The sequence below is a fragment of the Salmo salar genome, chromosome 12 (genome assembly GCF_965601325.2).
Source record: "Salmo salar chromosome 12, fSalSal1, whole genome shotgun sequence".
Lineage (NCBI taxonomy): Eukaryota > Metazoa > Chordata > Actinopteri > Salmoniformes > Salmonidae > Salmo > Salmo salar.
The window spans coordinates 105,250,938-105,273,477 of record NC_138302.1 but is presented as its reverse complement, the minus strand read 5'-3'; the positions used below and the strand labels follow the sequence as shown (position 1 = coordinate 105,273,477).

The following is a 22,540-nucleotide window of genomic DNA, read 5'->3' as shown; positions in this document are numbered from 1 at the left end:
CTGTACTGACGTTACCATAGGTTACTGACCTGACGTTACCATAGGTTACTGTACTGACGTTACCATAGGTTACTGACCTGACGTTACCATAGGTTACTGTACTGACGTTACCATAGGTTACTGTACTGACCTGACGTTACCATAGGTTACTGTACTGACGTTACCATAGGCTACTGTGACGTTACCATAGGTTACTGTACTGATGTTACCATAGGCTACTGTACTGACCTGACGTTACCATAGGTTACTGTACTGACGTTACCATAGGTTACTGTACTGACGTTACCATAGGTTACTGTACTGACGTTACCATAGGCTACTGTACTGACCTGACGTTACCATAGGTTACTGACCTGACGTTACCATAGGTTACTGTACTGACCTGACGTTACCATAGGCTACTGTACTGACGTTACCATAGGTTACTGTACTGACCTGACGTTACCATAGGTTACTGTACTGATGTTACCATAGGCTACTGTACTGTACTGACGTTACCATAGGTTACTCTACTGACGTTACCATAGGTTACTGTACTGACGTTACCATAGGTTACTGTACTGACCTGACGTTACCATAGGTTACTGTACTGACGTTACCATAGGTTACTGTACTGACCTGACGTTACCATAGGTTACTGTACTGACGTTACCATAGGTTACTGACCTGACGTTACCATAGGTTACTGTACTGACCCGACGTTTCCATAGGTTACTGTACTGACGTTACCATAGGCTACTGACCTGACATTAGAAGCGTGAGAAGATAGGGGAAGAGGTTTTTTTATTAGCTAGAGAACATCGAATTAACTTTTTCAAAACTATTGAAGGATACAATAAGCCTAGTTATCACGTTTCACAATGGATTTATTCATTACACTAAGGTAAGATGTGTTTTTAATTCTGGTGCCGCTCAAGCTTGTTAGCTTGCTAGTGTAAGGGACGTCACACTGCTTGCTTAGCAGTACAACTTCCTCCCGATTCGGCCCAAACTTACCAGTCGGTGCCACACGAACAGCGAGCTATTCGCTGGCGCAAGTGGGGACATTTCAGGCTGAGGAGTAAGTTTCACACATCCCCATGTGCTACAGTCACTACTCAAATGTACTCAACAGTGCCCCCAGCTGTAGATCCAGGTCACTACACCAATGTAAATAGTCCAGGTGTCCATTTCATTAATTGTTCAGAGGTCTTATGGCTTCTGGGTAGAAGCTGTTAAGGAGCCTTTTGGTCCTAGACTTGGAGCTCCGGTACCGCTTGCCGTGCGGTAGCAGAGAGAACAGTCTACGACTAGAGTGACTGGAGTCTTCGACCATTTTTTGGGCCTTCCTCTGACACCGCCTGGTATAGAGGTCCTGGATGTCAGGAAGCTTGGCCCCAGTGATGTACTGGGCCGTACGCACTACCCTCTGTAGTACCTTACAGTCAGATGCCGAGCTATTGCCATACCAGGCGGTGATGCAACCACTGCTTGCTTAGCAAGTACCACTTTCTCCTGATTTGGCCCAGACCTGGCCCAAACCTGGCCCAGACATGGCCCAGACATGGCCCAGACCTGGCACAAACCTGGCCCGACCTGGCACAAACCTGGCCCAGACCTGGCACAAACCTGGCCCAAACCTGGCCCAGACCTAGGACCTCTGCTTTGCTAACACACATGACTGCCCTCCTGAAGCGTCTTACCAGTTGGTGCATTTCGAACAGCTAGCTATACACTGGCGCCAGTGGGGACATTTCAGGCTGAGGAGTAAGTTTCACACATCCCCATGTGCAACACTAGCTCCAAGGATATTGAAAGTTGCTTCATAGAAGTCTCTCCTCCTAGGTATAATTCTGTGGACCTAATTCAGATAATGCTTGTAATAAAATGCTTAGCGCTTCAAGCCCTGCTTCTCAACCCTCTTGTCGCTCTCTCCCCACCTGTAACATTTCTGTCACATCTTGCACCATAAGCTACACTTCTCTGTCCATCATGCATGTAAACAACTAGCTTGCCTGCTCCATCCGCACTGATTGGTCTAAACAACTAGCTGGCCTGCTCCATCCGCACTGATTGGTCTAAACAACTAGCTGGCCTGCTCCATCCGCACTGATTGGTGAAGTCATTTAATGAGCTAAAAGTAAGAAATTGGTTGATTTCACTGGTTAAAAAAGGAACAGAAGGAACAATATAAACCGTTACTTTTTGGGGGGTTAGATCCGTTTCAGAACTTTATTTTGCTGGTCAGAAACACTGGAACAGAACAAAAAAAAATAGTGGTTCTGTTCAAAACGAAACGATTGGGAAATAATGGCACAGATACAAAGATGAGTCCTCTATCTATCTCTATGGCCTGTTGTGCACTCGCGTATCTGCCGTCTCATTGGCTAGAATGGTCCCACCTGATCTCGCCTCCTTCCCGTTTGACTTACATCTTTGTGGACTTGTGTTGCCATTGTTAGAGTGGTCACTCGAATATCTTGTTAATATAATAGAAAATCTTTGACCGAACTAAAAAAAAGAAAAGAAAAGCGGAACGGGTGAACGCCCCTTCTTCCTTATATGGGTGTTCATTCCACCCAGTTTCCTTTTTGTTTTTTTAAATCATTATCCCCGCCTCTTTTCACTGAGTCAATTCGCACCGTTGCAGCCATTTTAATCTAGACTTCAGTTGCTACTGGACCGGATGATGCTTGCTTAAAACCGTTGAAAGGTAAGGTTTTATTTATTTATTTAGACTAGAATATTTGCGTCTCTTTGGTAGCTGTCATGTTTCATCTAATGGCATTTTTTTCCCCCCCTCCTCCCAAATTCTGGGCTCCAATTTCGCGTTGAACGCAGAGAAAAGCGTAAGGAAACACACAACAACAACCAAAAAATCGCGTAGCAAAAACAGTGTTGCTTGATAACTGAGAGGGAAGTGTGTGGTAACGTCATTCTACTAGTGACCCGGCTGTCGCTAGCTAGCTTTGTGTAAAGTCTCATTTACGTCGTATTATTGAGATTTTAATTTTAAAATACATTTGATTTTCTTTGTTTGTAGGTTATTGTAAACCCCTTTCTGTTCTTACTAAGTTTTTTTTTTTTTTTTTTTTGGTCATATTTACATTTAATTTAAAACTAGCTAGTTTTGGGATGGGAGTTACCAAAGGTTTTCATATCCACTCATGGGGTGTGGGGGGGTTTGTTCCTCCATACCACAAGGGGCGCTACCACTAGTGTTGGGGTCATTATGTGTAATAATACACAACTCGTTACTTCTAAGAACAGTAATCCATTACATTTAAGCCTAATTTATACCCTACGCAAAACTAAACAAACTACATGCAAAAAGTAACATTTTGCTGCGCAAAATGGCAGTTAATCCAGTGTATATACATAAATGTGAGCAACCTCTCAATTTGTAACTCGCCAGAATTACGAAAGATCACCAATTTGCGTAGATTGTGTTCTTGCGTATGGTATAAATAACACTTTAGGCCTACTTTCCATCGACACTAACTTGTTATATCACTGAAAAACTATCAATATTTAGATCTCACTGTTCAACTGTTGTGGGGGTGAGCCACGCCCACTGCTTTCCTGTGCTGCAACTGCTCCACCATAGAGGCTAAATGTGTCGTTTCGTAGTCTCTGTGTAGCACTAGTATGTCCACATTATAGCCTACTACCTTTTGTAATAAGGCATCGCCTAGATCTCTACAGAACAGCATGTGAAACAGTTGGTTGGCAGGCTATTCAGCACAGGGAAGATTTTCCCTCCCTTGATTGAATATTGCGTAGTCAAGACGCTTTTTGAAGACCATGTTATTAACCAAAGTGATATGGTAGCTAGTAAAAAATACTTTAGGAGTGGCTGCTAACTGTTAATAAATATAGCTAACTAGCCTAGTTGGGGTTGTCATTTGAGAGGTCTGTTTTCATATACTCGTGAAAATGTCGTTTTCTCTCATTTTAAACCTTTTTTTTAAAGTGAAACTAGACTGAAGGGGAATTCACCATAACACATTTTCTACTACACTTGACGTTAGCGCTGTCAGGTAAATTTATATTTGTATACCCAATGATTATTGATGAAGACCATCATGAAAATAAAATTAAAACCCTAAAAAAGTAAATGTATTTTTAAATTAACTTCAAGTCCACAAACTTGACCCAAAAGCAGCAAAGTAAAAGTAAGCCTGGTTTTCATCTAACGTCAACATCAGGAGAGATGGGAGGAGGGAAAAAAAGTACAGTTTTAGTATTTTGTGTTGTGGAACAAACAGCTGATTGGAGGCGTTCAAAAAGAGGAAGCATGCATTTTTTTTAAATATGTTTTTTTTTTTATATAAAAACGTAATAACTTTGTTGCTCCTTATTTCAGCAAGGTGTTGTACTGACTCTTCGGTTGCCTAGGCAAAGCTCCCCCCTCCTCCTCTTCCTCCCTGCATCACATGCAATCAGGAGCGGAGGTGAGGAGAATTAGTCTTAAAAAAATATATACAGTGGGGGGGGAAGTATTTGAACCCCTGCTGATTTTGTACGTTTGCCCACTTACAAAGAAATGATCAATCTATAATTTTAATAGTAGGTTTATTTGAACAGTGAGAGACAGAATAACAATTAAAAAAATCCAGAAAAACGCATGTCAAAAATGTTATAAAACTATTTGCATTTTAATGAGGGAAATAGGTATTTGACCCCACACATCTCAGGAGGGATTTTGTCCCACTCCTCTTTGCAGATCTTCTCATTAAGGTTTCGAGGCTGAAGTTTGGCAACTCGAACCTTCAGCTCCCTCCACAGATTTTCTATGGGATTAAGGTCTGGAGACTGGCTAGGCCACTCCAGGACCTTAATGTGCTTCTTCTTGAGCCACTCCTTTGTTGCCTTGGCCGTGTGTTTTGGGTCATTGTCATGCTGGAATACCCATCCACGACCCATTTTCAATGCCCTGGCTGAGGGAAGGAGGTTCTCACCCAAGATTTGACAGTACATGGCACCGTCATCATCCCTTTGATGCGGTGAAGTTGTCCTGTCCCCTTAGCAGAAAAACACCCCCAAAGCATAATGTTTCCACCTCCATGTTTGACTGTGGGGATGGTGTTCTTGGGGTCATAGGCAGCATTTGTATATACATTTGTATATGCCCTCCTCCAAACATGGCGAGTTGAGTTGATGTCAAAGAGCTCCATTTTGGTCTCATCTGACCACAACACTTTCACCAGTTGTCCTCTGAATCATTCAGATGTTCATTGGCAAACTTCAGACGGGCATGTATATGTATTCTTGAGCAGGGGGACCTTGCGGGCGCTGCAGGATTTCAGTCCTTCACGGCATAGTGTGTTACCAATTGTTTTCTTGGTGACTATGGTCCCAGCTGCCTTGAGATCATTGACAAGATCCTCCCGTGTAGTTCTGGGCTTATTCCTCACCATTCTCATGATCATTGCAACTCTGAGGTGAGATCTTGCATGGAGCCCCAGGCCGAGGAAGATTGACAGTTCTTTTGTGTTTATTCCATTTCCAATAATCGCACCAAATGTTGTCACCTTCTCACCAAGCTGCTTGGCGATGGTCTTGTAGCCCATTCCAGCCTTGTGTAGGTCTACAATCTTGTCCCTGACATCCTTGGAGAGCTCTTTGGTCTTGGCCATGGTGGAGAGTTTGGAATCTGATTGATTGATTGCTTCTGTGGACAGGTGTCTTTTTTACAGGTAACAAGCTGTGGTTAGGAGCACTCCCTTTAAGAGTGTGCTCCTAATCTCAGCTCGTTACCTGTATAAAAGACACCTGGGAGCCAGAAATCTTTCTGATTGAGAGGGGGTCAAATACTTATTTCCCTCATTAAAATGCAAATCAATTTATAACAATTTTGACATGTGTTTTTCTGGATATTTTTGTTGTTATTCTGTCTCTCACTGTTCAAATAAACCTACCATTAAAATTATAGACTGATCATTTCTTTGTCAGTGGGCAAACGTACAAAATCAGCAGAGGATCAAATACTTTTCCCCCCCACTGTATATACAAATGTTTAGTCTGTTTTGGGATGATTGTAATGGTGGCTGTGGTCATTTGGATAACCAATGAAGTCAACAAAAATTCCAAGACCGTCACAGCCCCACTTTGCGGTATACCATATTTTACTACACCGAGTATACAGCGCCTTGCGAAATCATCCCCCTTGGTATTTTTCCTATTTTGTTGCCTTACAACTTGGAATTAAAATAGATTTTTGGGTGGTTTATCATTTGATTTACACAACATGCCACTTTGAAGATGCACAGTATTTTTTTTGTGTGTGAAATAAGACAAACGGAAAACTTGAGAGTGCTTAACTATTCACCCCTCAAAGTCAATACTTTGTAGAACCACCTTTTGCAGCAAATACAGCTGCAAGTCTCTTTTTGGGTATGTCTCTATAAGCTTGGCACATCTAGCCACTGGGATTTTTGCCCATTCTTCAAGGCAAAACTGCTCGAGCTCATTCAAGTTGGATGAGTTCCTGCTGGTGAACAGCAATCTTTAAGTCATACCATAGTTTCTCAATTGGATTGAGGTCTGGGCTTTGACAAGGCCATTCCAATACTTTTTAAATGTTTCCTCTTAAACCACTCGAGTGTTGCTTAGCAGTATGCTTAGGGTCATTGTCTTGCTGGAAGGTGAACCTCCGTCCCAGTCTCAAATCTCTGGAAGACTGAAACAGGTTTCCCTCAAGAATTTCCCTGTATATAGCGCCATCCATCATTCCTTCAATTCTGACCAGTTTCCCAGTCCCTGCCGATGGAAAAACATCCCCATAACATGATGCTGCCACCACCATGCTTCACTGTGGGGATGGTGTTCTCGGCATAATGAGATGTGCTGGGTTTGTGCCAGACATAGCGTTTTCCTTGATGGCCAAAAAGCTCAATTTTAGTCTCATCTGACCAGAGTACATTCATCCATATGTTTGGGGAGATTCCCACATGCCTTTTGGCGAACACCAAATGTGTTTGCTTATTTCTTTCTTTAATCAATGGCGTTTTTCTGGCCACTCTTCTGTAAGGCCCAGCTCTGTGGCGTGTACGGCTTAAAGCAGTCCTATGGACAGATACTCCAATCTCCGCTGAGGCGCTTTGCAGCTCCTTCAGGGTTATCTTTGGTCTCTTTGTTGCCTTTCTGATTAATGCCCTCCTTGCCTGGTCCGTGAGTTTTGGTGAGCGGCCCTCTCTTGGCAGGTTTGTTGTGGTGCCATATTCTTTCCATTTTTTAATAATGTATTTAATGGTGCTCCGTGGGATGTTCAAAGTTTCCGATTTTTTTTAATTTATTTTTTTATAACCAAACCCTGATCTGTATTTCTCCACAACTTTGTCCCTGACCTGTTTGGAGAGCTCCTTGGTCTTCATGGTGCAGCTTGCTTGGTGGTTCCCCTTGCTTAGTGGTGTTGCAGACTCTGTGGCCTTTCAGAACAGGTGTGTATATATACTTAGATCATGTGACAGATCATGTGACACTTAGATTGCACACAGGTGGACTTTAACTGATTATGTGACTTCTGAAGGTAATTGGTTGCACCAGATCTTATTTAGGGGCTTCATAGCAAAGGGGTGAATACAGATGCACGCACCACTTTTCCATTTGTAATTTTTTGGAATTGTTTGAAACAAGTTTTTCCATTTCACCAATTTGGACATGAAATCCAAATAAAAAAACATTTAAATTACAGGTTATTATGTAACAAAATAAGAAAAATGCCAAATGGGGTGAATATTTTTCTAAAGGCACTGTACCAAACATTAGGAACACCTTCCTAATATTGAGTTGCGCATCCCCCCCCTTTGCCCTCAGAACAGCCTTAATTCGTCAGGGCATGGACTCGACAAGGTGTAAAAAGCGTTCCACAGGGATGTTAGGCCATGTTGACTCCAATGCTTCACACAGTTGTCAAGTTGGCTGGGAGGGCACCGTAATGATATAAATCATTTAGCCTCAGCAACTGAAAACGGTCCTTTTACCAGTTTAAATAATGACAGGAGCAGTTGATTGTTATTAAAGAGAGTCCAGACATGTTACTCTAGGAATGGCTGTCTAAATCAGACAACGTCCCCCACCAAGAGCAAATATTTATCCTTGTATCTACTGAGCTCGACTGGGTAGGGATTGTTTTCTCATCATTAACTAGGGTATGGTTAGGGATCGGGTATCACTGAATTTAACACTAACATTTAGGTTTAGCAGTATCCAGATTGTCGTACCTTTTTATATATATATATATATAAAACGACATTTTCTAACCCCATGTACATGTAAAATCCCATAGAGAATGCTAACAATAGCTAACAAACACATTGCAAACATTTTTTTATACAGTCTGACCTAAGCGATTTGCAGAACAGACATCCTAGCTCAAAGTTATACAAGTAACTCAAAAATGCTACACAGTTTGCTGCATCCACAGAATAAATATTAGACAGCGAGGCTCTTGATCCAATTGGGGATTTTTTTTCTACTGTTAAGAAAGCGGAAGCTTGATTTTTGGAAGAAGCTAACCAACTAAGCTAGATCAGAGGTTCCCAAACGTTTCTCTCAGGCCCCCATTGGGGGAATGCGTATGCCACGTCTATTTCTATTGGCTGTTCATGATACAAGCTGTTCACACCCCTCTTTTTGGTCGGAGAACCCCATTGGTTCGCAAACTGCAGTGGGTTCGCAAAAAATTAAGAGTATAGATTATTGTATGGGAGAATATACAAACATTGTTGAGAATTTGAAAAAATAACATTTTTATTGGTTTGTTTTTCATTTTGATATGAGATGAAAAATGAATTGAAGTTTATTTGTACTGATTTTTAAGGTTGTCATTATTTTTCGGGATAGCTCATGAGAAAATCTGGCGCAAAAAAGGGTCTAAAAAGGTGGAATACCATGGACTTAGGATGTAGTTGTTGCCAACCTAGGGTCATGCACTATTCAAAGCATAGGCTTATTTCAAACTGTAATATTGAAAAACTTAAAATACTGTCAGAAATGTGAAACATTTTTGTGATATGATTTTTGGGCCATATCGCCCAACCCTACTTGACATATTCTACAAACAATAAAACCATTGTTACACTTGAGTTTTGTGATGGAAAATGCATAGCGCACTGAATTTTAAGAAGGTATTGTCATATTATTCATCCTAATTGCACAGGTTTTTTACATGGACGATACATTGGAGATATTATAAGACAAGTACTGGAAACAATAGAATACTAAATCTGGGAAACCAGGACTAGTATTCATAGCTGACTTTGAAACGGCAGAAAATAAAGTACGACTGGAGTTCATATATAAACGCCTGGAACATTTCAATTTTGGAGAATCTCTTTTATAAAATGGGTTAAAGTCATGTATAGTAATCCTAGGTGTAAAATAGTAAATAATGGCTACTTCTCAAAGTTTTAAACTCTCAAGAGGCGTAATACAAGGTTGTCCACTATCGGCATATCTATTTGTATTGCCATTGAATTGTTAGCTGTTAAAATCAGATCCAACAATAATGTTAAACATTAGAAATCCAGGGCTTAAAACAAAGGTGCCATTGTATGCTGATGTTTTCTTTTAAAACCACAGTCTGAATCCCTCCACAGCCTCATAGAGGATCTAGATACTTTTTCTAACCTCTCTGGATTAAAGCCAAATTATAAGTGCGTACTATATTACGTATTACATCACAAAAAAAAAAACTTTTACATTACCGTGTAGTAAATAAAATGGTCTGATGTGGATATAGTCTGTATACATATCCCGAATTAAATAAATTCTCACTCAATACATTTTTATAGAAAGTTAGCAAAAAGAGAGAAGCTCTGGCTACCATGGTCTGAATGTGTAAATATCACCTTGATTAACTCTTCAATAATATCACAGTTTACCTATTTGCTTATGGTCTTGCCTACACCTAGCGACCTGTTTAAAAAAAATATATATATATATATATATGAGCAAAAAATATTCAATTTTATTTTGAATGGCAAGCCAAACAAAATTAAAAGTGCCTATTTATTTAATGAATATGAATTCGAAGGGCAGAAATTATGAAATATTAAAGCATTAGACCTCTCACTAAAGGCGTCAGTCATACAAAAGTTATACCGTAATTTCCGGACTATTAAGCGCACCTGAATATAAGCCTGAATTAAAAAATATATATTATTTTGAACATAAATAAGCCGCACATGTCTATAAGCCGCAGGTGCCTACTGGTACATTGAAACAAATTAACTTTACACAGGCTTTAACGAAACACGGCTTGTAACAAAAATAAATAGGCTTTAACGAAACACGGCTTGTAACACAAAATTAGCAGTAAACAGTAGCCTACCAAGAAAGTCATTGCTCCAGAACAAGCTCTCGTGCAGCAGCTCTATTTCCTTTTCCAACAGCCAGATCAATCGCCTTCAACTTGAAAGCTGCATCATATGCATTTCTCCGTGTCTTTGCCACGATGAGGGTGACAAAATGACTACCGTAATCAGAATGATGGGAAGTTTGAGCGCGCCCGGTTTAATCTAAACAGTAAACAAAAAAGTAGTTTGACCTTAACCCGTTCGGCAATTTCATTGGTCTAATGAAAGCTTCATGCCGCCAAAAAACTGAGCACGTCACAGAATGTATTTATTTATTTATTTTTTATTTGAAAGCGGGAAAAATCCATAAAATCCATTGTTTAAGCTGCGAGGTTCAATGCGTGGGGAAAAAAGTAGCGGCTTATAGTCCGGAAATTACGTAACTTAAATCCAAACGGGTTTTCTAGCAAATTAGTAAGAATTTCTTACCACATGTTCAAGCATGGCCTTTTTCCTTTTATTCAGATTACAACCTCTCACTTTTGGTTATTTGAAATGAAATAATCTCCAAAATATGGATATTTATAAAAATAAAAATAAAAAAGCCAAAGAAAGTTGGTTGCAATTTCAGTTTAATCACCCGAAAAGACAGAACAAATATTGGGATTTAAACTGAAATATACTAATTGATTAAAAAAAGGTATTATCTTTGTAAATTATATAATACACATGCAGCTAACACATAGATATGGAAATGTCTGCTCTACCCAAAATGACAACCAACTAATTGCAGCATTACTGCAAAAATTGACAGCCGTGCCATATAGATTGCAAAATATTTGGGAAGAGATTTTCGATCTACTGATTACATGGCACGTGGTTTATGAACTGATACGCCACACAACGCCAGATTCAAGACTAAGAATTTTTCTATTTAAATTATTATACAAAATTCTTGCAACCAATATAATGTTATATAAATGGCGGACACAACCTTCCCAGCTCTGCCGATTTTGCTGCAACGAGGCAGAGTCATTAGATCATTTATTTTGGTACTGTCCATATGTAGCTTGTTTTTGGTCACAGGTCCAGAAATGGCTGAAGAATTACAACATTTACCTAGAACTAACACTGCAGATAGCAATACTGGGTGATTTGAAAAGTCAATCAATAATATAATACTTTGAGCAGAAATGCTTATCTTTAATTTTCAATCTGTAGAAACTGAGAATAGAATGGTTCACAACTTTTGTGAAACATCACAAAATATACGGCAAATAGAAATCCAAAATGGATGGTGTTGAGAGATAGATGGGAGGGGTTGAATGGAGCTGAAGGGTGGGACTATAGTAACCAAGATGACTAAATACACTGTGTCCATAAAATGCATATAGGTTCAGAACGTTTGTAACAGCACATTTTGAAAATAGACATCAGAAATGGAGGAAGGCCAGGACTTAAACAAACAAAATATAACTATTCTAAAATAGTCTGTAAAATGTATATAGTACGTATAAACTGGAAGTAGAAGCCTAAGTGGTGGTATTCATTAGTTTATTCCAATTAGGGGAGGGGTGGTAGTGGAATATAATAAAGGAAAATGTATATGTTTGATCCATTTCATAATAAGGATGTAACCTAACAAAATGTGGAAAAAGTCAAGGGGTCTGAATACTTTCCAAAGGCACTGTATGTATGCATGTATACATATAGTTCATTTGGAAAGTATTCAGACGCTTGACTTTTTCCACATTTTGTTAGGTTACATCCTTATTCTAAAATTGATTAAATAGTTTATTCCATTATCAATCCACACACAATATCCCATAATGACAAAGCAAAAAACACTTTTGTAGAAATGTTTGCTAATTTCAACAACAAAAAAATATCACAATTTGCATAAGTATTCAGACCCTTTAATCAGTACTTTGTTGAAGCACCTTTGGCAGTGATTACAGCCTCGAGTCTTCTTGGGTATGACGCTACAAGCTTGGCACACCTTGATTTGGGGAGTTTCTCCCTTTCTTCTCTGCAGATCCTCTCAACCTCTGTCAGGTTGGATGGGGAGCGTCACTGCACAGCTATTTTCAGGTCTCTCCAGAGATGTTCGATCAGGTTCAAGTCCAGGCTCTGGCTGGGCCACTCAAGGACATTCAGAGACTTGTCCCGAAGCCACTCCTGCGTTGTCTTGGCTGTGTGCTTAGGGTCATTGTCCTGTTGGAAGGTGAACCTTCACTCAAGTCTGAGGTCCTGAGTGCTCTGGAGCAGGTTTTCATCAAGGATCTCTCTGTACTTTGCTCCGTTCATCTTACACTCGATCTTGACTAGCCTCCCAGTCCCTGCCGCTGAAAACATCCCCACAGCATGATGCTGCCACCACCATGCTTCACCGTAGGGATGGTGCCAGGTTCATCCAGACGTGACGCTTGGCATTCAGGCCAAAAAGTTCAATCTTGCTTTCATCAGACCAGAGAATCTTATTCCTCATGGTCTGAGAGTCTTTAGGTGCCTTTTGGCAAACTCCAAGCGGGCTGTCATGTGCCTTTTACTGATGAGTGGCTTCCGTCTGGTCACTCTACCATAAAGGCCTGATTGGTGGAGTGCTGCAGAGATGGTTGTCCTTCTGGAAGTTTGTCCCATCTCCACAAACCATCGGGTTCTTGGTCACCTCCCTGACCAAGGACCTTCTCCTCCGGTTGCTCAGTTTGTCCGGGCAGCCAGCTCTAGGAAGAGTCTTGGTGTTTCCAAACTACTAACATTTAAGAATTATGGAGGTCACTGTTTACTTGGGGACCTTGAATGCTGCAGAAATGTTTTGGACCCTTCTCCAGATCTGTTCCTCAACACAACCCTGTCTCGGGGGTCTACAGAGAATTCCTTTGACCTCATGGCTTTGTTTTTCCTCTGACAGCACTGTCAACTGTGGGGCCTTGTATAGACAGGTGTGTGCCTTTCCAAATCATGTCCAATCAACTGAATTTACCACAGCTGGACTCCAATCAAGTTGTAGAAACATCTCAAGGATGATCAATGGAAACAGGATGCACCTGAGCTCAATTTCAAGAAAAGGACTGAATACTTATGTAAATAAGGTATCTTTTTTTTATTACATTTTTTTTTTTACAAATGTGGTAATTTTCTTAAGCTATTTTGGCTTTGTCATTAGGGGGTGTTGTGTGTAGATTGCTGAGGATTATTTCTTATTTTTATTCAATCATTTTAAGAAAAAAATGTGGAAAAAGTCAAGGGGGTCTGAATACTTTCAGAAGGCACGGTGTATCTGTATTTATAGTACCAGTCAAAAGTTTGGACACACCTACTCATTCAAGGTTTTTTTTTCTTTATTTGTACTATTTTCTACATTGTAGAATAATAGTGAAGACATCAAAACTATGAAATAACACATATGGAATCATGTAGTAACCAAAAAAGTGTTTAACAAATAAAAATATTTTTGAGATTCTTCAAAGTAGCCACCCTTTGCCTTGTTGACAGCTTTGCACACTCTTGGCATTCTCTCAACCAGCTCTACCTGAAGGAGTTCACACATATGCTGAGCACTTGTTGACTGCTTTTCCTTCACTCTGCGGTCCGACTCATCCCAAACCATCTCAATTGGGTTAAGGTCAGGTGATTGTGGAGGCCAGGTCATCTGATGCAGCACTCCATCACTCTCAGTCTTGGTCAAATAGCCCTTACACAGCTTGGAGGTGTGTTGGGTCATTGTCCTGTTGAAAAATAAATTATAGTCCCACTCGATGCAGAATGCTGTGGTAGCCATGCTGGTTAAGTGTGCCTTGAATTCTAAATAAATCACTAACAGTGTCACCAGCAAAGCAACATCACACCTCCTCCTCCATGCTTCATGGTGGGAACCACACATGCGGAGATCATCTGTTCACCTACTCTGCGTCTCACAAAGACATGGCCAAAAATCTCCAGTTTGGAATCATCACAAAGGACAGATTTCTAATGTCCATTGCTTGTGTTTCTTGGCCCAAGCAAGTCTCTTATTATTGGTGTCCTTTTAGTAGTGGTTTCTTTGTGTGAATCAGGCCTTCATGGTCAAGTTGCTGCAGTCTCCTCTGAACAGTTGATGTTGATGTGTCTGTTACTTGAACTCTGAAGCATTTATTTTGGCTGCAATCCCCTTTGCTGCTATAACAGCCTCCACTCTTCTGGGAAGTCATTAATATGGAGTTGGTCCCCCCCCTTTGCTGCTATAACAGCCTCCACTCTTCTGGGAAGTCATTAATATGGAGTTGGTCCCCCCCCTTTGCTGCTATAACAGCCTCCACTCTTCTGGGAAGTAATTAATATGGAGTTGGTCCCCCCCTTTGCTGCTATAACAGCCTCCAATCTTCTGGGAAGTCATTAATATGGAGTTGGTCCCCCCCCCTTTGCTGCTATAACAGCCTCCACTCTTCTGGGAAGTCATTAATATGGAGTTGGTCCCCCCCCTTTGCTGCTATAACAGCCTCCACTCTTCTGGGAAGTCATTAATATGGAGTTGGTCCCCCCCCTTTGCTGCTATAACAGCCTCCAATCTTCTGGGAAGTCATTAATATGGAGTTGGTCCCCCCCCCTTTGCTGCTATAACAGCCTCCACTCTTCTGGGAAGTCATTAATATGGAGTTGGTCCCCCCCCTTTGCTGCTATAACAGCCTCCACTCTTCTGGGAAGTCATTAATATGGAGTTGGTCCCCCCCCTTTGCTGCTATAACAGCCTCCACTCTTCTGGGAAGTCATTAATATGGAGTTGGTCCCCCCCCTTTGCTGCTATAACAGCCTCCACTCTTCTGGGAAGTAATTAATATGGAGTTGGTCCCCCCCTTTGCTGCTATAACAACCTCCACTCTTCTGGGAAGTCATTAATATGGAGTTGGTCCCCCCCCTTTGCTGCTATAACAGCCTCCACTCTTCTGGGAAGTCATTAATATGGAGTTGGTCCCCCCCCTTTGCTGCTATAACAGCCTCCAATCTTCTGGGAAGTCATTAATATGGAGTTGGTCCCCCCCTTTGCTGCTATAACAGCCTCCACTCTTCTGGGAAGGATTTCCACTAGATGTTGGAACATTGGTTCCATTCAGTACAAGAGTATTAGTGAGGTCGGACACTGATGTTGGGCGATTAGGCCTGGCTCGCAGTCGGCTAAATATCGGTTCCAATTCAAAGGTGTTTGATGGGGTTGAGGTCAAGGCTCTGTACAGGTTTTTCAACACCGATCTTGACAAACAATTTCTGTATGGACCTCACTTTGTGCATGGGGGCATTGTCATGCTGAAACAGGAAAGGGCCTTCCCCAAACTGATGCCACAAAGTTGGAAGCACAGAATCATCTAGAATGTCATTGTATGCTGTAGCATTCAGATTTCCCTTCACTGGAACTAAGGGGCCCGAACCATGAAAAACAGCCCCAGGCCATTATTCCTCCTCCACCAAACTTTACAGTTGGCACTATGCATTGCGGCAGGTAGCGTTCTCCTGGCATCTCCAAATCCAGATTCGTCCAGACGGTGAAGCGTGATTCAGAATGCATTTCCACTGCTCTAGAGTCCAATGGGGGCGAGCTTTACACCACTCCAACCGAGACTTGGCATTGCGCATGGTGATCTTAGGCTTGTGTGCGGCTGCTCGGCCATGGAAACCCTTTTCATTAAGCTCCCGACTAACAGTTATTGTGCTGACGTTGCTTCCAGAGGCAGTGTGGAACTTGGTAGTGAATGTTGCAACCGAGGACAGATGATTTTTACACGTTATCTGCTTCAGCATTCGACAGTCCCGTTCTGTGAGATTGTGTGGCCTACCACTTTGCAACTGAGCCATTGTTGCTCCTAGATATTTCCACTTCACAATAACAGCCCTTATAGTTTACCGGGGGCAGCTCAAGCAGGGCAGAAATGTGATGAACTGACTTGTTGGAAAGGTGGCATCCAATGATAGTGCCAAGTTGAATGTCACTAAGTTTGGACAAACCTACTCATTCAAGGATTTTTCTTTATTTTTACAATTTTCTACATTGTAGAATAATAGTGAAGACATCAAAACTATGAAATAACACATGGAATCATGTTGTGAACAAAAAAGTGTTAAACAAATCAAAATATATTTTATATTTGAGATTCTTCAAAATAGCCACCCTTTGCCTTGATGACAGCTTTGCACAATCTTGGCATTTTCTCAACCAGCTTCACAAGGAATGCTTTTCCAACAGTCTTGAAGGAGTTCCCACATATGCTGAGCACTTGTTGGCTGCTTCTCCTTCACTCTGTGGTCCACCTCATCCCAAACCCTCTCAATTGGGTTGAGGTCGGTTGATTGTGGAGGCCAGGTCATCTGATGCAGCACTCCATCATTCTCCTTCTTGGTCAAATATCCCTTACACAGCCTGGAGGTATGTTTTGGGGTCATTGTCCTGTTGAAAAACAAATGATAGTCCCACTAAGCGCAAACCAGATGGGATGGTGTATCGCTGCAGAATGCTGTGGAAGCCATGCTGGTTAAGTGTGCCATCAATTCTAAATAAATCACTGACAGTGTCACCAGCTAAGCACCCCCACACCATCACACCTCCTCCTCCATGCTTCACGGTGGGAACCACACATGCAGAGATCATCCGTTCACCTACTCTTCATCTCACAAAGACATGGTGGTTGGAACCAAAATGTCCAATTTGGACTCATCAGACCAAAGGACAGATTTCCACCGGTCTCATGTCCACTGCTCGTATTTCTTGGCCCAAGCAAGTCCCTTCTTCTTATTGGTGTCCTTTACTAGTGGTTTCCTTGCAGCAATTCGACCATGAAGGCCTGATTCACACAGTCTCCTCTGAACAGTTGATGTTGAGATGGGTCTGTTACTAGAACTCTGAAGTGTTTATATGGGCTACAATCTGAGGTGCAGTTAACTCTAATGAACTTACCCTCTGCAGCAGAGGTAACTCTGGGTCTTCCTTTCCTGTGGAGGTCCTCATGAGAGCCAGTTTCATCATAGCGCTTGATGGTTTTTGAGACTGCATTTGAAGAAACTTTCAAAGTTCTTGACATGTTCTGGGTTGACTGACCTTCATGTCTTAAAGTAATGATGGGCTGTCGTTTGTCTTTGCTTATTTGAGCTGTTCTTGACATAATATGGACTTGGTCTTTTACCAAATAGGTCTATCTTCTGTATACCATCCCTACCTTGTCACAACACAACTGATTGGCTAAAGCGCATTAAGAAGGAAAGAAATTCCACAAATTAACTTTTAACGAGGCACACCTGTTAATTGAAATGCATTCCAGGTGACTACCTCATGTATCTGGTTTAGAGAATGTCAAGTGTGCTATCATCAAGGCATGAAGCTGTCATCAAGGCAAAGGGTGGCTACTTAGAAGAATGTCAAATATAAAATATATATTAATTTAACACGTTGTTTTTTTTCGTCAGGCAAGTCAGGAGTATTTTTTTCCACTTGCCTGAAGATTATGATCACTTGCCCGTAAATTATTATGATTAGCTGTTTACATGCAGAAATGCCATATACAATATCGCCTGTCTTTCAGGGGAGGAACCAGAAAGACCAGTTCTGGAACTGTATGAAGAAAAAAATGAATAAATCAGAGCAAGCTCAACTTGCCCAACTGCCATCTTATTTCACCTGCCCAATAGGGCGACCTCAGAGCAGGCTCAACTAGCATGACTGCTCTGTTTACTTTCCTCAGGCAATAAGGCAACCCTTTGTGTCAATCCCTGTTTTGAAATGTTATATCAACTTGCTAATTGGTTGCATTTTGAGAATGTTAAGTACTCCTTGGTAACTGAATACAAAACCTTGAATCGAGTACTTGTGCCCATCCCTACTAGCTAAGCAATTAAGTTTATTTATGGATAGTTAGCTATAGCACCGCTCTTTGCAAGCAAACTGGAAAGCCATCTCGGCTTATGTTTCGCCTACATTCCACTTTCCAAGTGTGACAATATAGCTATTTCCTACATGCTTGTGCAAATAGTCACATTGCTTCTTCTTTTGCAATTGAAATAAGTGCTTGAAATCAGTCCCAACCCATAGAAGTGATCCCTTTTAGGTCCCCTTTCCTACAGCAGTAAGCATTAGTTTGTCTTCTTGATTTAAAAAAAAATTATTTATTGGAAACTGCTACTCTCAATTCTCTCAACAGGGTGAAAAGCAAGACAGACTTCGGGAGCTCTCAAACATTTTACCTCAAGGCAGATGTCATGAATTACACAGACCCGGTTGTGGAGAAGGCCGTCAACTCCTGGTCCAGAATCGCCTCAGCTGGACAGACCGTCCTTCTAGAGGCGTTACAGATCCTCAACCCCATGTCAAAGGATCTCTCGGACACCGAGGAACTGGTAACCTTTCTCCAAGGGCTTAAAGAAGAAGGCCACAAGCCCACAGTGTTACGAAGCAAAGATGTTTACGGATATAGATCTTGTACAGCCAGAACACTACCAGAAGAGATGTGCTGTACAGACATGGCTAGCAAGGGCTCAAGGACAGGCAAGAAGAGGGGAAGGAAGAAGAAGAAGAAGGAGTCTAACAAGTACGCATCGTGGACTACTAGTGCATCAGAATCTCACAAGGGGTCTGTCTTTTCCAGACCTCCGGCTATGACTATTGAACCTCCACTGATACAGCAATGTCTGAAACTAACAAACATTACAGGTTTGACGAGAGGCCACACCGCGAGACTACAGATTCACTCTCAACTTCCAACACTTTCAGGGATCCCGTTGCTGCCTTCGCAGAACATGGGTAGAACACCAAAAGCAGTGGCATTGGTCGGTCTGGAATGGAACGGAGCCCTTATCGGAGACTCCGCCCCAGTGATGTATCAAAACGGCCGAGGAGTTTACAACTACAAGATTGACGTGTCAAACCACAGACGGTCCTGGAGGGACGACCAGTCTCTGTGGGTGATGAACGATCAGGAGGAGTGTCGGCTGGACGAGAATAGCCTGCGGTGGAAGGTGGTCAAAGTGGATGACTGCGTCACGGTGGAGGAACTGAGGAGGAAGGCCCAGAGGATCCTACAGGTGAACCTATCCCCTGTGATACAGATACGACCGCTATATGGAACTGTAGCGGAAAACCAGCGTGATATCTCCAGCGACTTCTTAGCCTAGCGTTCATTTCGTAACGAGGCTTGACTGTTGAAAGCCAGAAGGGGAACATCATCATGTCGGCATCGTCTGACTACAGTAAAGTAAGTTTCTTGTATTGTGCAACGACGGGATGATGGCATGAATCTGACGTGTCAACAGGACTGAAGAAACTGAACGTGTCGCAGAAGTTGAAAGACACTCCATAGACATTACGGTGCAGAACGGTGCGCATTCGTTTTTCTTTACTAGCTTCTGTTTTGTACCTTGAGGATGGACCGATAGATTTGGTAAACAGTGTCACTGTAGGATCACTTTTCTTGCAAGAACAAAAATAAAATGTTTACCCTATTTGGTCTAGCCTACACGACAGTTTGCAGATTTCAGTCACCTGAAATGAATGTGCAAGACTCATCATCTTGATTTAGCTCTTCCTGTTGTCACTGACTCATTTGATTGCCATTTGTATCTACTTTTGTGTAGTCTAGACTGTTTCATTGAGTTGAAACTTTGACAGCCTCAAATTTATTCTGTGTTTGCTGAATGTAAGCACTCGAATCGTAACAATTCCATTGCAGGACTAAGTTAAAATGGCCTCGTTCTTTTTACCTAAAATAAATAGTATTTTTGTAGTGGCTTTTTTTATTTTTTTGTTGAAATATAATTATATTTTCTCTGGGTAAAGCATTTAATAGCATCATCAACCACCCTCTTCATTTTTGAAGTATTTTATTGAACCTGGATTGCAGAATTATTCCAGTTTTTTTGAAAATGGAAACATGAACAGATATTAGTTTACGGTCTTAGATCGGACGCTAACTTTGCATCGGTGCTAACTGGGTACCAGCTAAATCTGGCCATTTGTGAAGAAGTTGCCACAAAGTGTTTTGTGATCTATCTTTCATCATTAGTTTAGTTGAATGGTTTCGGGTTTGTGCTGCTTCCATTACTTATTTTAAGTTTGGCATTGAACATGTTGTATTGTAGTGGGCACGAGTCAATCAAGGGTAGCCTACTTCACAGGGACTGTGTCCCAAATGGCACCCTATTCCCCTTTTATAGTGCACTACTTTTGACTCGTGTCCCATAGGGTTCTGGTCAAATGTAATGGACTAAATGGGGAATTGGGTGCCATTTGGGACACAACCATAATTGTGGTTTAGCCTCTCTTAGTGTTTTTTTTTTTTTTTTTTTATTGGCTTGCTGCGTCTTCATCCTGCCTCACTCTGGATTTAATTGGCACATTGTTTTGTTGCCATTTTCACCATCCCAGAAGTTGCAGGACAAAAGTACAGTCAAATTAAGGAATGGGTTAAGTTTAAGGTTTTTGTTAGGTCAGGTTTAATGTTAGGGAAAGTGAAGTGTTCAAATGTTTTGAATCATGTTGTGGCCCAAAAAATCAGGGCCTTAAGTTGATCCTTTTTTGCCATATGTTGAAAATATTGTAAATGATACTGTATGGTTGTGTTCAGGCCAGGGACCAAACAGTCATTGCGATTGCCAAAGGCGTTCTTAAAGGAAATGACAGCAGATTACTATGGCTGTAAAATACGTTTTTTTTTAAAAAGTTTTTTTCAGCCAATCTTCATTTCAATGTACTGGTATAAAATGACTAAGTTAAGTTGCCATGTTATTTTGAACTAGGGTATGTATAGTAGGTCATGGATTTTATACAACACGTATTTGCTGCAAATACATTTTTCACAGGATCTTTAAAGCCTAAATTTTATACCTCATGCAAGTATGCAACGCAGGAACGTAATTATCTACTCAAAATGGCATAGTTTCGAGTTACACGAACATGTGCAGCCCTGCAATTTGTATGTACGCAGAATTGCCATTTTGCTTAGATTATTGTGTTATTTGCATTGCACTCTTGCGTCTTGTATAGATAAGTACTCTTGTCACATGACACAGTGCTACATTTTTCTTTTCTCAACCAACAATGTGTCTGATTTTTGTTGCCGTTGGTTGAAATTTGCTGAACAAAACTGTACAGTGTTGAATTACATTTTCAGAAATTGCTCAATAAAATGAATCTTAAAAAAAAAGGCATTTTGAATGAGGTTCCCATGGGTGTGGCGTCTACTTCTCCAATGGTGTGGCTGCTACTTCTACATACCATCAATACTTGACTTCCTTGTAGACTTGCTTGGTCAAGTATATCATTGGTCAAATACTGGAGCTGCACTTGTTTTAGTTTGCCCAGTCCAATGGCACCAACAGTGGCGTAAAAGTACAGTACTATTTATAGAAACTTTAACTACACTATATTACTTTTTGTTTTATTTTTAACCAGGTAGGCCAGTTGAGAACAAGTTCTCGTTTACAACTGCGACCTGGCCAAGATAAAGCAAAGCAGTTCGACACAAACAACAGAGTTACACATGGAGTAAAACAAACATACCGTCAATAACACAATAGTAAATCTGTATGCAGTGTGTGTGTGTGTGTGTGTAAATGTGTTACGGCAATAAATAGGCTAATAGTGGCGACGTAATTACAATTTAGCAATTTACACTGGAGTGATAGATGTGCAGATGAGGATGTGCAAGTAGAAATACTGGTGTGCAAAAGAGCAGAAAAACAAATATTGTGATGAGGTAGGTAGTTGGTTGGATGGGCTATTTACAGATGGGCTGTGTACAGCTGCAGCGATCGGTAAGCTGCTCTGACAGCTGATGATTAAAGTTAGTGAAGGTGATTATATTTTTTTGCAATTAGTTCCAGTCGTAGGCAGCAGAGAACTGGAAGAAAAGGTGGCCAACGGAGGTGTTGGATTTGGGAATGACCAGTGAAATATACCTGCTGGAGCGCGTGCTATGGGTGGGTGTTGCTATGCTGACCAGTGAAATATACCTGCTGGAGCGCGTGCTATGGGTGGGTGTTGCTATGCTGACCAGTGAAATATACCTGCTGGAGCGCGTGCTATGGGTGGGTGTTGCTATGCTGACCAGTGAAATATACCTGCTGGAGCGCGTGCTATGGGTGGGTGTTGCTATGCTGACCAGTGAAATATACCTGCTGGAGCGCGTGCTATGGGTGGGTGTTGCTATGGTGACCAGTGAAATATACCTGCTGGAGCGCGTGCTATGGGTGGGTGTTGCTATGCTGACCAGTGAAATATACCTGCTGGAGCGCGTGCTATGGGTGGG

The 22,540-nt window shown here is 41.4% G+C and overlaps 1 protein-coding gene across 3 annotated transcripts; it reads left to right on the top strand.

Annotated features, from left to right (window-relative positions):
* The first annotated feature begins 2,446 nt into the window (after positions 1-2,446).
* Positions 2,447-21,436, top strand: LOC106566252 (uncharacterized). 3 transcript variants are annotated; one of them, XM_014134144.3, is made up of 3 exons: positions 2,447-2,692; positions 4,346-4,433; positions 18,440-21,436. In XM_014134144.3, the coding sequence occupies exon 3, from the start codon at positions 18,498-18,500 to the stop codon at positions 19,407-19,409; it is 912 nt and encodes a 303-aa protein (XP_013989619.2). In that variant the 5' UTR covers positions 2,447-2,692; positions 4,346-4,433; positions 18,440-18,497; the 3' UTR covers positions 19,410-21,436. The 3 variants fall into 3 exon arrangements, with proteins under 3 accessions (XP_013989619.2, XP_013989618.2, XP_013989620.2); XM_014134143.3 differs by lacking the exon at positions 4,346-4,433 and having other exon boundaries at positions 2,456-2,692; XM_014134145.3 differs by lacking the exons at positions 2,447-2,692; positions 4,346-4,433 and adding an exon at positions 13,265-13,372.
* Positions 21,437-22,540: the final 1,104 nt, after the last annotated feature.